This window comes from Bubalus bubalis, chromosome 20 (assembly GCF_019923935.1).
Source record: "Bubalus bubalis isolate 160015118507 breed Murrah chromosome 20, NDDB_SH_1, whole genome shotgun sequence".
Classification (NCBI taxonomy): domain Eukaryota; kingdom Metazoa; phylum Chordata; class Mammalia; order Artiodactyla; family Bovidae; genus Bubalus; species Bubalus bubalis.
The window spans coordinates 25,436,375-25,453,659 of record NC_059176.1 but is presented as its reverse complement, the minus strand read 5'-3'; the positions used below and the strand labels follow the sequence as shown (position 1 = coordinate 25,453,659).

The following is a 17,285-nucleotide window of genomic DNA, read 5'->3' as shown; positions in this document are numbered from 1 at the left end:
TATGGATATGAAAGTGAAAGTGAAGTTGCTCAGTCGTGTCCGACTCTTTGCGACCCCGTGGACTGTAGCCTATCAGGCTTCTCTGTCCATGGGATTCTCCAGGCAAGAGTACTGGAGTGGGTTACCATTTCCTTCTCCAGGGGATCTTCCCAACCCAGAGATCAAACTCAGGTCTCCTGCGTTGGAGGCGGACGCTTTTAACCTCTGAGCCACCAGGGAAGCTCTATATTTCACTGTATAGATATACCACACTGATTGATCCATTCATCAGCTGAAAGATTTGGTTTGTTTCAACTTTTTGGCTATTTCAGAAAAATGCTGTTACGAACATGTGTGTTTAAGCTTTTCTGTGGATATGTTTTCATGTTTCACTTCTCTTTTATAGCTCATTATTTAGAAGTAGAATTGCAGGGTCACCTTGTACAACTCTATGTTGAACCTCTTGAGAAAATGCCAGAGTACTTTCAAAGTGACTGCACCATTTACATTTTTCCACCAGAACTATGAGAGGTCTCACTTCTCCACATTCCTGTCAACACTGTTGTCTTTTTGATTAGAGCTATGTAGTGGGTGTGAAGTGATATAACTCCATGGTTTTGATGTGTATTTGGTGGCTCAGGAGCTCCCCTGATGGCTCAAACGATAAAGAATCTGCCTGGCATAGAGGCAACCCGGGTTCAATCCCTGGACTGGGAAGATCCCCTGAAGAAGGAAATAGCTACTCCCTCCAGTATTCTTGCCTGGAGAATCCTTATGGACAGAGGAGCCTGACAGGCTACAGTCCATGGGGTCGCAAAGAGTCAGACACAACTGAGCGACTAACACTTTCCTTTCCCTGACAGTTAAAAATGTTGATAGAAAGGACTGCTATCCAAAATACACAAATAACTCTTTTTTTAGAACAAGTAGCTCATCAAAGATACAGAGATGGCAAATAAGCTTGTGAAAAGATGCTTCACATCAAATGTTATCAGGGAAATGCAGATTAGAACAAGGTATCACTACACACCTTGTCAGAATGGCCAATATCTACAATACTGATAATACCGATTGCTGGTGAGGATGTTATGCAACAGGAATTCTCCTTCATTATGGTGGGAATGCAATGATATAGCCACTTTGGAAGACAGTTTGACAGAACTACTCTTATCATATGGTCTAGCAATTACCCTTCTTGCTGTTAATTACTCAAAGGAGTTGAAAACTTACGTTCACACAAAAACCTGCAAACGGATGTTTACAGCAGCTGTACTCATAACTGCCAAAACTTAGAAGCAACCGTTCAGTAAGGTCAGCGGATAAACAAATTTGATGGATAGAGGCTATTAACTGCTGAAGAGATAAGAGCTATCAAGTCCTGAAAAGCACAGAGGCAACTTAAATGCACATTACCGAGTGAAGAAACCAGTATGAAAAGACTCAACAATATGTCATTTTGGAAAAGGGAAAACTACGGAGGCAATTAAAGTATCAAAAAGTGTTAGGAGGAAGGCGAATGAACAGATGGAACACGGGATTTCTGGCAGGAAAACTATTCTGTATGATACTTATGTCACTACACACTTGTCCAAATCCACAGAATGTATACCACTAAGAGTGAACGCTAATGTAAACTGCAGTCTTTACTGCTGGGCTTCTTTCACTCAGCAAAATTATTTTGAGAGTGACCCATCTTGTTGTATATATGCATAGCTTATTCCTTTTTACTTGTTGAGCAGCCTTCCCTTTTATGAATATATTACAAACCATTCCATATTATAATAATAAGTCTTCAAAAGTGAACAGTTTATTTTAATCCTGCCCAACCAATGTTAAGCAGTTCATAATACACAATCTGATTTAAAACAAATTCAATATGGACAGTATATCTGCAAGTACTTAAGTCCTCAAAGTTAAAAGGGTTATTTATAATTTGATGAGAAATAAAAGAAGGGTATTCAAAGCAACAGGGCCAGATGGGAATTTTCTGTATATCTCAATTCATAAATTAACACTGAATTGGAGTATCTGAGTCACTAAGATTTCAGTGCTTTTAGAAGTTTTTGTTAAACATTTTTTTGATTAGTAAAGAGTTTTAGTTTTACACATGGACAGATTTCCAAAAGGAAATTTGAGATGCCTTAAAATAAAACATATCCTTGTTTTATGACTCGCTCACCCTCAACAGAGGGCTTCCCTGGTGATTCAGTGGTAAAGAATCTGCCCGTGATGCAGGAGACACAGGAGACGTGGGTTCAATCCCTGGGTCGGGAAGGTCCCCTGGAGGAGGACATGGCAACCCACTCCAGTATTCTTGTTTGGGAAAATCCCATGGACAGAGGAGCCTGGCAGGCTACAGTCCATGCAGTCATAAAGAGCTGCACACAAGTGAGCAGACACCCCCAACAGAGGACTTAGATAGGCCAAATTAGGAATCCTCTAATTGTACAACTGTTATTTGGGCATTTTCCTTTTGTCTTTGCAGGTATTTCACCTGGCTAAATATATCAAATTCAGAAAAAAGATAAGTTCCAGACAAACTGTATCAGAAGTTAATAGAGGAGACTTTAATGTGGGGTTCTGTGACCTACAATCTATAAAAAGAGGAAAAAAAAAAATCACACTTGAAAATATGATTTAAAATCAAGAGATAAGTCATCTTAAACCATTTTAAGTCTAACAACTTCTAAAGAGATGATGGGTTTCTGTAAAGCAGTCCATTTTAAAAAACAATGAATAAAATTACCTTAGCAGCTTGGGATTCTCTTAAGTAATATTTCAAAAGGTCAGAAAGTTTGAGGTCCTCATCAGCTGACACTCGTGCTTCTATTTTCTAAAATAGGAAAAAAAAATTAAGTATTTAGTCAGTATTTACATTCTACACTCAGTACTTTTTTCTTATTGTAAAAAAATTAAAGTTATAGCATACACAAAAATAAACTCAAAATGGATTAAAGATCTAAATATAAGACCAGAAACTATAAAACTCTTAGAGGAAAACATAGGCAGAACACTCTGACATAAATCACAGCAAGATCCTCTATGACCTAACTCCCAGAGTAATGAAATTAAAAACAAAAACAAACAAATGGGGCCTAATTAAATTTAAAAGCTTTTGCACAACAAAGAAAACTATAAGCAAGGTGAAAAGGCAGCCTTCAGAATGGGAGAAAATAATAGCAAACGAAACAACTGACAAGGAATTAATCTCCAAAATATACAAGCTCATGCAGATAAACATCAGAAAAATAAATGACCCAATCAAAAAATGAGCCAAGAGAACTAAACAGACATTTCTTCAAAGAAGACATATAGATGGCTGACAAACACATGAAAAGATGCTCAACATCACTCATTATCAGAGAAATGAAATCACAACCACAATGAAGTACCATTTCATGCCAGTCAGAAAGGCTGCCATCAAAAAGTCTACGAACAATAAATGCTGGAGAGGGTGTGGAGAAAAGGGAACCCTCTTACACTGTTGGTAGGAATGCAAACTAGTACAGCCACTATGGAGAACAGTGTGGAGATTCCTTAAAAAACTGGAAACAGAACTGCCTTATGATCCAGCAATCCCACTGCTGGGCATACACACCGAGGAAACCAGAACTGAAAGAGACACGTGTACCCCAGTGTTCACTGCAGCACTGTTTACAATAGCCAGGACATGGAAGCCACCTAGATGGCCATCGGCAGACGAATGGGAAAGGAAGTTGCGATACATATACACAATGGATTACTCAGCTACAAAAAAGAATGCATTTGAGTCAGTTCTAATGAGGTGGATGAAACTGGAGCCTATTATACTGAGTGAAGTAAGTCAGAAAGAGAAACACCAATACAGTATATTAACGCATATATATGGATTTAGGAAGATGGTTAACAATGACCCTATATGCAAGACAGCAAAAGAGGCAGATGTAAAGAACAGACTTTTGGACTATGTGGGAGAAGGTGAGGGTGGGCCGACTTGAGTTATTAGCATTGAAACATATATATATTACCATATGTAAAATAGATGACCAGTGCAAGTTCAAAGCAAGAAGCACGGCACTCAAAGCTGGTGTTCTGGGACAACCAAGGGATGGGGTGGGAAGGGAGGTCGGAGGGGGGGTTCAGGATGCGGGGACACGTGTACACCCATGGCTGATTCATGTTGATGTATGGCAAAAACCACCACAATATTGTATAGTAATTAGCCTCCAATTAAAATAAATTAAAAAATGAAAATAAAAAAATTAAAGTTATAAGTAACTACAGTATCAGTTCCTAGTTAAGCTAAGTTTCCTTCCATTCTTTCTATGAGCCTGTTATTTTGTCTTTGTATGTAACTGACAAAAAAAAATTAACAGAAAAATGATGAGATCAAATGAGATTAGTGAATTTATGGAAGGACTCTATATTTGACTCAAGTTCTTGGCTGTAACTAGTTTCAATATCATCTTTTAGGTTCACCTGTATTTTTCTATTCATTTTAATAGCAACTGATATGTACACATGACTATAAAGTAATAGAGGCTGGCAGTAGTAATGGACTAGGTAATTCAAACCAATCCCCCTGCTGCAGACAACTACAAAACAACATTAAAATATTAACAAAATGTGCCTGAAAATACCAAAGAGTAAAAGTTAAAAAAAAAAAAAAAAACATAAAACTAAAGTGGTGTGGTGAGTCTGAGGTGAGGTGAACTGGGAAGCAGCCATGTCAGACTAAAAAGATGAGAACTCTTCATTCACTGTGGAGAGACAGAGGATAAAGAAGAATGTACTATGTCAACCAAATCTAAGGGAATCTGTATGCAGGACAAGAAGCAACAATTAGAACTGGACATGGAACAATGGATAGGTTCAAATTGGAAAAGGAGTATGTCAAGGCTGTATCCTGTCACTCTGCTTATTTAACTTATATACACAGTACATCATGCAAAATGCTGGGCTAGATGAATCACAAGCTGAAATCAAGACTGCTGGGAGAAATATCAACAACCTCAGATATGCAGATGATACCACTTTAATGGCAGAAAGTGAAGAGGAACTAAGGAACCTCTTGATGAAGGTGAAAGAAGAGAATGAAAAAACTGGCTTAAAACTCAACATTCAAAAAACAAAGATCATGGCATCTGACCCCACCACTTCATGGCAAACAGATGTGGAAAAAGTGGAAACAGTGTCATATTTAGTTTTCTTGGGCTCCAAAATCACTGCAGACAATGAATGTAGCCACAAAATTAAAAGACTCTTGCTCCTTAGAAGAATAGCTATGACAAACCAAAACAGTGTATTAAAAAGCAGAGGCATTGCTTTGCCAACAAAGGTCCGTTTAGTCAAAGCTATGATTGTTCCAGTAGTCACATATGGATGTGAGAGTTGGACTATAAAGAAGGCTGAGCACCAAAGAATTGATGCTTTGGAACTATGGTGCTGGAGAAGACTCTTGTGAGTCCCCTGAAGTGCAAGGAGATCCAACCAGTCCATCCTAAAGGAAATCAACCCTGAATATTTATTGGAAGGACTGGTGCTGAAGCTGAAGCTCCAATACTTTGGCCACCTGATGCAAAGAGCTGACTCACTGGAAAAGACCCTGATGTTGGGAAAGACTGATGGCAAGAGAAGAGGGCGACAGAGGATGAGATGGTTGGATGGCATCACTGACTCAATGGACATGAGTTTGAGCAAACTCTGGGAAATGGTGATGGACAGGGAAGCCTGGCTTGCTGCAGGTTCATGGGGTTGCAGAGTTGGACAAGACTTAGTGACTGAACAACAACAAAAGGAAAGGAAATCTGGGTGACATGTGTACAGGAATTCTTTATACTATTCTTGCAATCTAAGCCAGAAATTGTTGTCAAAATAAAAAATTAAAAAAAAAAAAAATCCTATACATCCACCAGAACAGCTAAAGTAAAAAAAGATACCAAATATTACAACCCTGTGCAGCAGCCCAATGCTCACATTCATTCTGGTGGGAATGCGAGCTGGCACAATCACTTAGGGAAAAAAAAGCTTTTCACATGGGTTTCCTATGAACCATCACGTCTCCAAGTTACATACACCCCACAGAAATGTGTACTTATGTTCAGCTGAAGATAAATAAAAAATGGTCTTAACAGTACTCTGTGTAAAGTACCTCAAACCGGCAACTATCTAAATGCCCACCAGTAGAACAAATAATAAAGTTAGGTCTATTCTTGAAATGGAAAACAATACAGCAGTAAGAATGTAGAAACTATACTTACATGCAACACCACCAATGAATCTCATGTATATAACAATTAAAAGAAACCAGACAAAGAACAATATATACTGCATATGTATTTATATAAGATATGAAAATAAAACCAATTTTTGCTGTTAGAAGCTAGGACAGTGGTTAGTCTTGCAGGAGGTGGTGACTCAGAAGGCAGCTGAAAGGGGAGTCGGGCACCTGAATTGCTGTAATGCTCCATTTCTTCATCCAGGTATTCATTACATGGGTGTGTGAAATAACATTTCACTGAGCTGTACGTTTCTGTTATGTGCTTTTTTCTACACGTATAGTATACTTTAATAAAAAGTTAGAAAAAACTTTAAGTTTCTTTGCAGAGAAACAAACTTAACTTCCTGACATGCTAGTTAATGTTCGGTGCTTTTAAACGGGGCTCCTCTCCTGCCATTAATAAGTAGGGTGTGTGTCCCCTCTCTTTGAATCTGGGCTCTAAGACTGCTTGGCCAATACAGGAATGATGCCACGCCAGTTTCCAGGCCCCAGCTTCCTCTTCCCATCATTTGGGATGCTCACTTTTGGAACCTCTTTACCAAGCTGTGAAGAAGCCTAAGCAGCTCCATGGGAAAGCCACATGTAGGTGTTACAGCCAACAGCCCTAGCAGAAGTTCCAGCTGCTAGCCAGTATCAACCCTCGGACACAGGAATGATCGAGCCTTCAGACAGTTCCAGGCTCTGGCCTTCACAGCCTTCCTGTGGAGGCACACCATGGGGCAGAGACAATCATCTCTGCTGTGCCCTTTCTGAGTTCCTGAACCAGAGTTCATTGGCTTAATCAAATGGTTGCTGGTTAAAGCTACTGATTTTAGGATGATTTGTAACACAGCCATAGTAACCAGAACACCATGCACATGCTAAAGGAAATAAGAATTTGGGGGTTATCGAAATGTGCCACTCGGACCTCGGTCAAGAGAAATGCTTGCTGAAAGGATTATAGCTGGCTGGCTGATAGCCCCAACTACTGTATCTCTGGATCTGGAATCATGTTCATACCAAAGTTATGTTCTATGCTCCCCACCCAGCCCATTTTTGCCTGACGCAGAACTCTCTAACAGGCGGCTCTGGCTTAGGGACTCCCCTGTGACCTGGATGAAGCTTTCTCAGAACTATGCTATAGTCTGAAACCCTGCCTAGCCAGTCCTCTTTCCTCTTCCTCTCCTTCCACAGGTGCAGACTGGCACTGTCATCTGAAGGCTCCTCCTATCTATTACTGCTCCTTCCTTTTTGCTTTTCACAATAAACCTCTGTGCATCTAATCCCATCTTTACATCTACTTTTGAAGAACTGGCACATAAGGCTATTTTGTGATAGATCCCTATCCTTTTGATGTAAATAGACTCAAGAAAACAACTATATCTTTCCAGAAAATGCTCACTGGTACAAACATCAAAGGCAGAATAATGGGCTATATCGACCCCAGTATAACATTTACGTATTTAAGAACTTGTTCCTTTGACAGAGAATATTATCTTTTTCTACTTGTCTTCACTATAAATAGCTCAATTGACAAGATCATGATGAAACCAGACTTCTACAATGGACTAGCCACCACCAATCTTAATTAGCTAAGTACCATTAAACATTTAGTAAACATTTTCACTATTCTATCAATTTATAAAAATGTTAAATATTATTTAACTATCATAATGATTATAAATAAATACGACCCCTGAAAACCAAGACTGTATCAGTATTAAATTACTAAAATGAATGAAAATTTCATGCAGTTATATATTTGCTTTACCTTGATACAACTCACTTTTAACTCAGTATTTCATGGGGGATCAAAAACAATAATCTTGGTAAAGTTATAGTGAATCCAAGATTTTCTTCTAGCTTACAAAATCCCCAAGAAAAAATGATTTTTTTCATAAAAATGAACAGTTTCCTACTGAACACATTTTCTGATCAAGAATTTGAACTTAGGGTGGGATGATTTGGGAGAATGGCTTTGAAACATGTATAATATCATATATGAAACGAATCGCCTGTCCAGATTCGATGCATGATACAGGATGCTTGGGGCTGGTGCAGTGGGATGACCCAGAGGGATGGTACAGGGAGGGAGGTGGGAGGGGGGTTCCGGATGGGGAACACATGTACACCCGTGGCGGATTCATGTTGATGTATGGCAAAACCAATACAATATTCTAATGTAATTAGCCTCCAATTAAAATAAATAAATTTATAAAAAAAAGAATTTGAACTTTTATACCGTAACAAAAAGTGAATTTCCTGAAAAACTCATTATTTTCAAATCTAAATCTGCCTCTTCATGATTCTAAAGTATAACTCATCTTTTTCATAAAGTTAAACACAGCCCAACAAATTAAACATTGTTTGCAGAGACATACTCCCGAAGGTTAATTATTAGTACTTACTCTCGTCTTATCGAACAGTTCTGAAACTTTAAGAAAAAACCTGGAAGGGAAAAATATTTCATCATAAGCTATCTTTGAAATAATTTTCTATTGCAAATGTTCAGAGAACACACCGCAAACCATATTAATAATAAACATTCTTATCTCATTACAATAATAATGATTTTTTTCACTGCAGATTTCATCTAGTTCGACAAAAATCTTTCTTTGTATAAGCACCGATATAACAGATTCCCCGTGATGTACTGTTATAGAAAATCCTCCCATTTCAAGGTAACAGTCTAAGCCATACATTAAAAACTTTGTCTTGGGAATTCCCTGGTAGTCCAGTGGTTAAGACTTCATGCTTCCAATGCAAGGGCCTAGGTTCAATCCCTGGTCAGGGAACTAGATCCCACACAGCATAACTAAGACCCAGTGCGGCCAAATAAATATATTAAATAAATATTTTTTAAAACAACCATCTTTGTCTTGATATCCTTTAGTAATATGCTGCATAATATTAAATAAAGTCTATACCTTTAAATACTACAGAAGTACAGAACAATCACATCCAAAGAACTACATTTTAAATATTTTCAAATGGAGCTGTTTTGTTTTGGAAAACAAGAGAAAGGAACAGCCAATTTCTATTTCAGGATTCACTTTCACTTTTTGGGGGTGGGTAGGGGAGCTGCACTTGCAGCTTGCAGGATGTTCCTGACCAGGGACTGAACTGGGGCCACCTCAGTGAAAGCCCGGACCCTAACCGCCAGGCCACCAAGAAGTCCCCACTGTCGCTTTTAACTCGAAAGTCCATCTTTCAAATGCTGATGCCAACTAAAAAATATCCCAATGCCAAACTACTAAAGGGTATTCTGAAAAATATGACAGACAACATTATATTTGGATTAGGGTATATACTATTGAAAGCTGAATTTTATGAACTTCACTTCACTCTTTGACAAGTTTATGTAAGGTAACACATGGCAAGGTTGCCTTTTTTTCCTTATCAAAGACTTAAGAACTAACTCTTTGGGAAGGTAGCATGTTAATTAGTAGGCTATGGTATCCTGTTTTGCTGAAAAATTTGATCTGACATGTCTACTGAGACAGGATATACTAGAGAAAAGTTCAAGGATGTGGTTTAGAGAAAGGCATGGACTATGAAAACAGTTTTTCTTCTTAAAATTTTAAAAGTATGTTTGAGCTATTTTCAAAGGAGAGTTAAGTTTAAACAACATTACACGAGCAACTAAGATTTATGGCTAGATTAAAACTTCAGTTCAGTTCAGTTCAGTTGCTTAGTCGTGTCTGACTCTTTGCGACCTCATGGACTGCAGCACACCAGGCTTCCCTGTCCACAACCAACTCCTGGAGCTTGCTCAAACTCATGTCCATTGAGTCGATGATGCCATCCAACCATCTCATCCTCTGTCATCTCCTCTTCCTGCCTTCAATCTTTCCCAGCATCAGGGTCTTTTCCAGTGAGTCAGTTCTTTGCATCAGGTGGCCAAAGAGTAAAACTTGGCCTCCAACAAAACATATATTAATATATATATACTCTAATTCTAAAACAGCATTTATTTAAAATAAACTTTATTAAAATCTAAGAACATTTTAATATAAATTGTTTCTCTTTCACACACACAAATTGGCAAATTTTCATCAACTAAAACACTGTAAATGTTAAAAATTATATATACTAAGGTTAACTTTTATTTCTCGGATTTAAAAAAGTAAGAGAGAAAAGGAAGAGAAAAATAACACCAACCTAAGTTTATAAAGAAGCTCTATACTGTCAATGTATTTTGACAAAAATATTCCAAAACGCCTGCTGGGTCAGCAGTAGTGTGTGTGCCCAAGCTGCCAACAAAAATTTTGTTTTATTTAATGTTTTAAATCAGAATCCTTACTTGCATATATCTGTAGAATCCTGAGTTCCTAAAGCATATAATGAAGAACCAATTCTATTGTAATCATCTGCAGCACCTATGGAAAAAGTTTTAAGGATTTAATATATTTATTCATGGATTTAAAAAGTTACTGAATACGCACCTGCCAAAAAATGTGTATGTAATATGAGATACTGAAGTCTAGAGAAAGAAACGACACAAACTATAATACACTATGATGAACATGGAACTGGAAGTAGCTATAAACTACTTAAGGAGCAGGAGAAACAGATATTCCACCTGAGGATGTCAGGGAAGGGTTTACAGACACTACAGCAGGCATTGGAGCTTGCAGGGTGAGGAAATCTTTACTAGGCAAAGTGGAGGAAAGAATTCTAGATAAAGAGAAGGGCATGGAAAAGAACCAGGGAGACATACAAGAGCAAAGAATATTCAGAGAGACTTCGGGGTCCGTAGCACTGTACAGAGTGTTGTTGTTGTTTTTTTAAGTAAAACAAAAAATTTTTTAAGTATTTACTTTTTTTTTTCTTAAGGAAACCACCCAGACAGCATTCTCTCCCTCTTACTCTCCCAAAGGAGGAAGAGAACAATCATCAACAGCAAATAGCAACTGCAGAAGCAACACCACGAGCCAGCTTCACGCTGAGGAGAGACTGCTGTGTGAAGTATGTCTCCTCCTCGTGGTTTCAGGTGCTCTACATGTTCAGAGAAACTTCTAGAGTAACAAACAACAGAAACGATCCTCGAAAGTACAGTCTTAATATTTACTATTTTAAAATAACAGTATTCAAACCATTATATGTTAACATAATATTTAAATGAAAAATATTTAAAATCAGTGTCCATGGTGACACTTAGATTTTGCAAATCTCCTTTTTGTGTCTGGATTAACAGTCAATAGCTCCATTCTCTTATCTGCTTCTGCATTCACTGTGCTGTGACACAATATTTTTGCTCAAGTATGTGGGGGAAAAAAATCTAGCTTCAAACAGGTATGTCATTGGAAAAGCAGGAGGTACTTTACTAATATTTTCAGATAACTGTGGATACTCTACTCAACAAGCAGTCGTTTCTTTAAGGGTTAGTCACACTGGGGAACCTAAAGTTCTATCAGTGAAGTCTGTGTACTCTATCACATTAAACTCCAATGATATGTAATATTTATCCCAAGAATATAAGATTGGTTTAGTATCTGAAAATCAATCAACATGATTAACCATATTAACAGACTAAAAAAATTAAAACCATATGGTTATCTTAATTGTTGCAAAAAGAGCATCTGACAAAATCCAACATTCATTCCTGACTTAAACCTGCTAAAAGGCATCTAGGAAAAACCTATACCTAACATCACAATTAAGATGGATGCTTTCCCACAAGATAAGGAACAAGGTCAAACCGCTTGCCCTCACCACTTTTACCAACATGGTAAAACAACTAAAGGGTACAGCTATAGTATAATGGGCAAGGAAAAGAAATAAACATCATTCCAACTGGAATGGAAGAAGTGTTAACTGTTTTTATTCACAGATGACCCTTTATGTAGAAAATGCTAAGGAATCTACAAAATAGTTAATAAACTAATAAGTGAGTTGATTTAGAAAGGCTGCAAGATATAAGCTCGATGCTGAAAATACAATGTATTTCTATATACTGGCAAAAAAACTAGAAACTCAAATGTAAAAAACACATCATTTAGAATTGCATCAAAAAACAGAGATCTAACTAAAGATATATAAGAGCTTTACAAAGGAAGCTACAAAAAATTGCTGAGAGAAGACCGAAGTAAATAGACATATACCCTATTCATGTATTAGAAGAACCAATACTTTTGAGATCTTAATCCTCCCCAAACTGATCTATATTTTACACAATTCCAATCAAAAAATCACAGCAGGCATTTTTGTAGAAAGTGATGAGCTGATTTTAAAATCCATCCAAAAAAATAAAGAACCTAGAGGGCCCAAAACAACTGTGATAAAGAAGAATAAAGTTGAAAGACTTATACAAGAAAAGAAGTTCAATATCATCAATCACTGAAATTAAAGCCATATTGGCCTAGCAGAATGGATAAAATTTAAGACTGACTTTGTTGGTAAGGATATGAAGCAGCTGGAATCCTCGTGCACAGCTGGTAGGAATGCAGAATGATACAATCATTTTGGAAAAATGTTTGGCAATTTTTAAAAAAAAGTTAATTATACACTTACATTTGACCCAGTCATTCTACTTCTAGGTACTACCCAAGAGAAATGAAAGCCTATGTTCATACAAAGACTTACATATGTCAGCTTTATTTTGAATGGGTGAAAGCTAGCAACAATCCAATTGTCCAGCAACAGCTGAATAGACAACTGTGGTATATCTATACAATGGAATACCACTCAGCAATAAAACAGAATGAACTACTGAAGCATACAACAACATGGATGAAACTCAAAATAATTTTGTTGAATTTCAAACCCAGACCATAGAAAGTACATACTGTACGATTCCATTTATTTACAACTCTAGAAAATGCAAATTAATCTACAGAGACAGAAAGCATTATCAGCAGTGGCCTAGGGACAGGGACAGGGACAGAATGGAGGGATTATGAAGAGGTTATGAAGGAGGATTACAAGAGGACTGTGTGTGGTGATGGACATGTTCATTATACTGTCTCTAGTAATGATGTCATACATGTGTCAAAACTTATCCAATTGTAAACTTTGAACATTGCAGCTTATTGATATCAATTACACTTCAATACAGCTGTTAAAAAAAACCATTAGTCTATCGTGTACTTAACATGATTTTGATTATTTAGAAAATACTGGTTCAATGAATCACACACATCTTCCAAATGCAGATGCACTTCAGTATATAAAAAGTATCACACTCAGTAATATCACCATCAATCTCCTCAGACAAGTCTTTAATTACTGAAAAGCAAACTCATGGTGACTGATACAAGTTTTCCAAGATTCTAATAATTGCTGGAAACCTTGATTTTTATCATTGTCAACAAACACTGCCAGTAGTTTTCCATGAAGTGTAAGGCTCATTTAATTAATTTTTGATAAAATGTCTACCAAGACACAAGTTTGCATAATAGCAGCTTGTCTGTCAGTTGTTCTTTCAAGTAAAAATTGTATTGAAAAAAAGCAGCCAGTTCAGTTGCAACTCAGTTGCTTTTCTAGAAAGAACCATCATACATCCATATGCGAAGTGCTTTATGCATACCTCCCGATCCATCATTCAGCATATTAAAAAAGTATACTCAAGGGAGGAGACTTTCAATAAGTAATAAGTTTCACTGCTTCATCAAGGACATTCTTAATTGAATTTTTAAAATTCTGAATGCACTGTGGGAAAGAATACAAAGATTATTAGTACAGTTTGGTGCCACTGCTTTGATTTGTCCTAAGACACCAGCCATTTATCCATCACGGCTTTTGCATCATTGGTGTAAATGTCAACATGGTGAAAAGGACAAAAAAATCATCCTAGTATTATTATGAAATTAGTTTTGTTCTCACAGACTTGCTAAAAAGGGCCTTGAGATCAAAGCTTCATAGACCATAGTTTGAAAATCACTGCCCTATATCAAGACTTTTACAAACTGTAAATAACATAGTAACTTGATAATTATTCCATTAAACAATGTAAACTTGAGCCACAGAGAAAAACCTTACTTTTGTGGGATCTTGTCATCCTATCAGATTTAGCAGATGCATCCTTAACTCGGTTATGATATTCTAAAAGGAATGTTCGTTCATGCTCAAAGAAATCATCTACATCCTATGGGATCAAAAGAAAATATGAGCTTTTTTCACTTATTTGCTGTAATCTAACATATAACACTTTGCTTCCCTTATAATCATAAAAGATCATCATTAAGCAGCATAGCTATCCTCTAATAATCAGACATTATATTGATTTCACCAACAAGTTCAAACTTCAAAAACAAGTTCAAACCTCAAAAACATCTCTCTATCAAGTAAGAGGTCTTCCACAGTTCTACAGCAGAAGGCTTATGGTCCCATATTGTCCAAGCTTCCATGCTGTACCTGAACCTATTCCAGCTTGTATTCTTCCACTACAATCCTGCTTCTCCAACACATTTATTTCCTCCAGCGGGAGCAATCAATTGCTTTTGAGGGAAAAAAAGGGAAAAAAGCCCAGCAGACAAGTAGAAATCTGCTTCTCTTGGTCTGTTAGGCATTTTATGAACCATTCCTGAATGCTGCCAAGCCTTAGTCATTGGCCCTCTCTGACTGCTTTGGGGAACCTGGCCAAATTAGCTATCTGGGAGCAATGTTCGTATTAAACACTGTTTTCAATCTTTTTTGGAACAAAGCTAGAAATCCATTAAAACTAAAAACAATGAACTCCCTTCTAAAATAGCAACTGTTTACTGAAAAAGCACCAGCTGAAATGATGTAACTTGAGACCCGTATTAACAGAACATAGTAGCAAAAGTTAGTGTGACAAAATGTGACTTAAAATCTGTTAATGCATGTGTACTAGTTTTCTTAACTAGTACAGGTGAGGTCTATTGGAAAAATAGAGATAAAACTAACTTGCAGAGTTGTAGTGAAGATTAATGAAATGTGCGCTACCAAACACCACTGCAAATGTTCAAAAAAATGTTAGCTATTATTACTTTAATAAAATTATCAATTATACTTAATGTTAATCAAAAAGTTCAACATAAGTAGCATCAAAATGGAAATAATCTGAAGAAGAAGAAAAAAAAAAAACCAGCCTGAATCTTTTTTTGGTCTCACTGCATGGTTTGTGGGATCTTAGTTTCCTAACCAGGGATTGAACCCAGGCCCTCGGCAGTGAAAGCGCTGAGTCCTAACCACTAGACTGCCAGGGAATTCCCATGTCAACTCTTTATTAAAAGTAGCCAAAGGAGATGCACTGTCAACATATCAACTGACCTGTCTCTACAAAATCAAATATAAATCAAATAGTACTTTACACCAAAGTTTTAGTGTAGATATATTTATAAAAACAGGCAATGATGATAAAGCATTATTTATTGCTTTATTATTTGCTTAATAATATTATTATTGGAGTACAATATACCATCATATGATTCTATATAAACTTTGAAAATACATTCTGCAATAAACATTTTTCTCAATATTTTGATGGTAAGAGTTTTCAAAAAAATCAATTCTTGTACCATTTTCAGACCATCATTAAGAAAAATCTAGGTGTTATCTAGGTAATTATAAGTATATGCATACCTAGCATCTCATTCTTTCTAAATCTAACTCAGTGTTTCTAACAATCCTATAGCTAGGTAGCATTACTAACCATGTTTTCAAAATGGGAAACCTGAGATTTAGAGAAAGAAAAGTGACTTTTCTCAAGGTCATGTAGCTACTATGAGACAAAACCAAAACTTCAACTGAGCTCTTCTAACTTCAAATCTAAACCCAAGTTGGCCCCTAACATTTGTAAAGCCAAGGCTAAGTGTACAAACCGAGGCAGCCCCTCTGTAAGGCAGAGTCACAGGGTAAGGCCGGACAGTCATTCCATCCTGCACACTGCTCTTCTTCCCTGTGCTGGCCCTCTACTCCTTGACTACCTGTGGAGGACAGACCACCAGAGGCACGGTCTACTCACCAGCAGATGAATTCAAGGAGGAAGTCCAAGCAGGACTTGAAGGCAGGCTTGGAATTTGGGCAAGAAAATGTGGGGTTCTAGATAAGGAGAATGTTCTGGTTTGGAGGACAGGGGTGTGGGCTCTGGGTTGGCAAATCCCCTTGGAGTTGCAGACCTATCACCCCTTAGAGAAAGGAGCTCTCTGAAGAGGGGAACTCAGGGCAAGGGGCCCAGTTTCCCAGCCCTAAGAAGTCTACTATCCAAACTTCTCTTCCATTCCAATATAACGGCCTACACATCGGAAAATCTCAAAGTATCTCCCTCGTAAAAGAAGTAAATTCTCAAAGCAGTACCTCTGTTAACCAAATAGTGTCTTACCTTTACTCCAGAAACAATTACTCCATCTGCTGATTTAACCATGTTTTTAAAGAAATCTTCCAGTTTCTCTTTTTTATTTTTTCCTCGCACACTCAACTGAAAGAAAGGTAAATTTAAGTTAGTATTTCTTTTAAGATTACAAATGAGAAGTTAATACCTCCTTTATTCTCTGTCATCAAAACAGCAATCTCAAAAGGACTCCAGTTTTTAAACTTAATAAAGTGGCAATTTCATTATGTATGATCAGTGATTTTCAAATTCTGGGAACTTAAAGGAGTCTGGCCTCACCCCCAAAGATTCAGGTTCAGCTGATCTACAGTATGGCTCAAAAGTGAAAGTGTTAGCCGCTCAGTCGTGTCTGACACTTTATAACCTCATGGACTGTAGCCTGCTAGGCTCCTCTGTCCATGGAATTTTCCAGGCAAGGATACTGGACTGGATTGCCGTTCCCTTCTCCAGGGGATCTTCCCAATCCAGGGATCAAACCTGAGTCTCCTACATTGCAGGCAGTCTTTACTGCTGAGCCACCAGGGAAGCCCCTCCAAATTGTGTAAGTGTAGTTGATAATTCTGCTCTAAGGAGCTCTTTCATCATACTTTGTCAAACACTACTATATCATATAAAGTCAACTAAAAATTCACTCAGGAGCTTCTCTGAACATGTAAACTTTACTGGAGTACAATATACCATCATATGATTCTATAGAAACTCTGAAAATATATTTTGCAAATTTTTCACTCTGAACTCCTCCAAATTTCATCTCCCGACCTATTTTGGGGTCAG

General features: G+C 37.3%; 1 protein-coding gene and 2 non-coding genes across 4 annotated transcripts in view; 1 reads left to right on the top strand and 2 right to left on the bottom strand.

Moving 5' to 3' along the window:
• The window catches only part of SNX6 (sorting nexin 6), a 47,737-nt gene that overhangs the window by 7,212 nt on the left and 23,240 nt on the right, over nucleotides 1-17,285 (bottom strand). For both annotated transcript variants that reach the window (XM_006056945.4, XM_006056947.4), the window contains exons 7-11: nucleotides 16,503-16,598; nucleotides 14,198-14,303; nucleotides 10,521-10,596; nucleotides 8,626-8,665; nucleotides 2,726-2,812 (exon numbers count right to left, since the gene is read on the bottom strand). In XM_006056945.4, coding sequence (XP_006057007.1) covers nucleotides 2,726-2,812; nucleotides 8,626-8,665; nucleotides 10,521-10,596; nucleotides 14,198-14,303; nucleotides 16,503-16,598 — 405 coding nt within the window. The remainder of the gene's footprint in view (nucleotides 1-2,725; nucleotides 2,813-8,625; nucleotides 8,666-10,520; nucleotides 10,597-14,197; nucleotides 14,304-16,502; nucleotides 16,599-17,285) is intronic.
• On the top strand, nucleotides 8,941-9,012 carry TRNAW-CCA. The gene has a single exon. It is a non-coding gene; the product is annotated as a tRNA-Trp (tRNA).
• Nucleotides 11,057-11,279, bottom strand: LOC112581039. The gene has a single exon (XR_003105484.1). It is a non-coding gene; the product is annotated as a small nucleolar RNA U3 (small nucleolar RNA).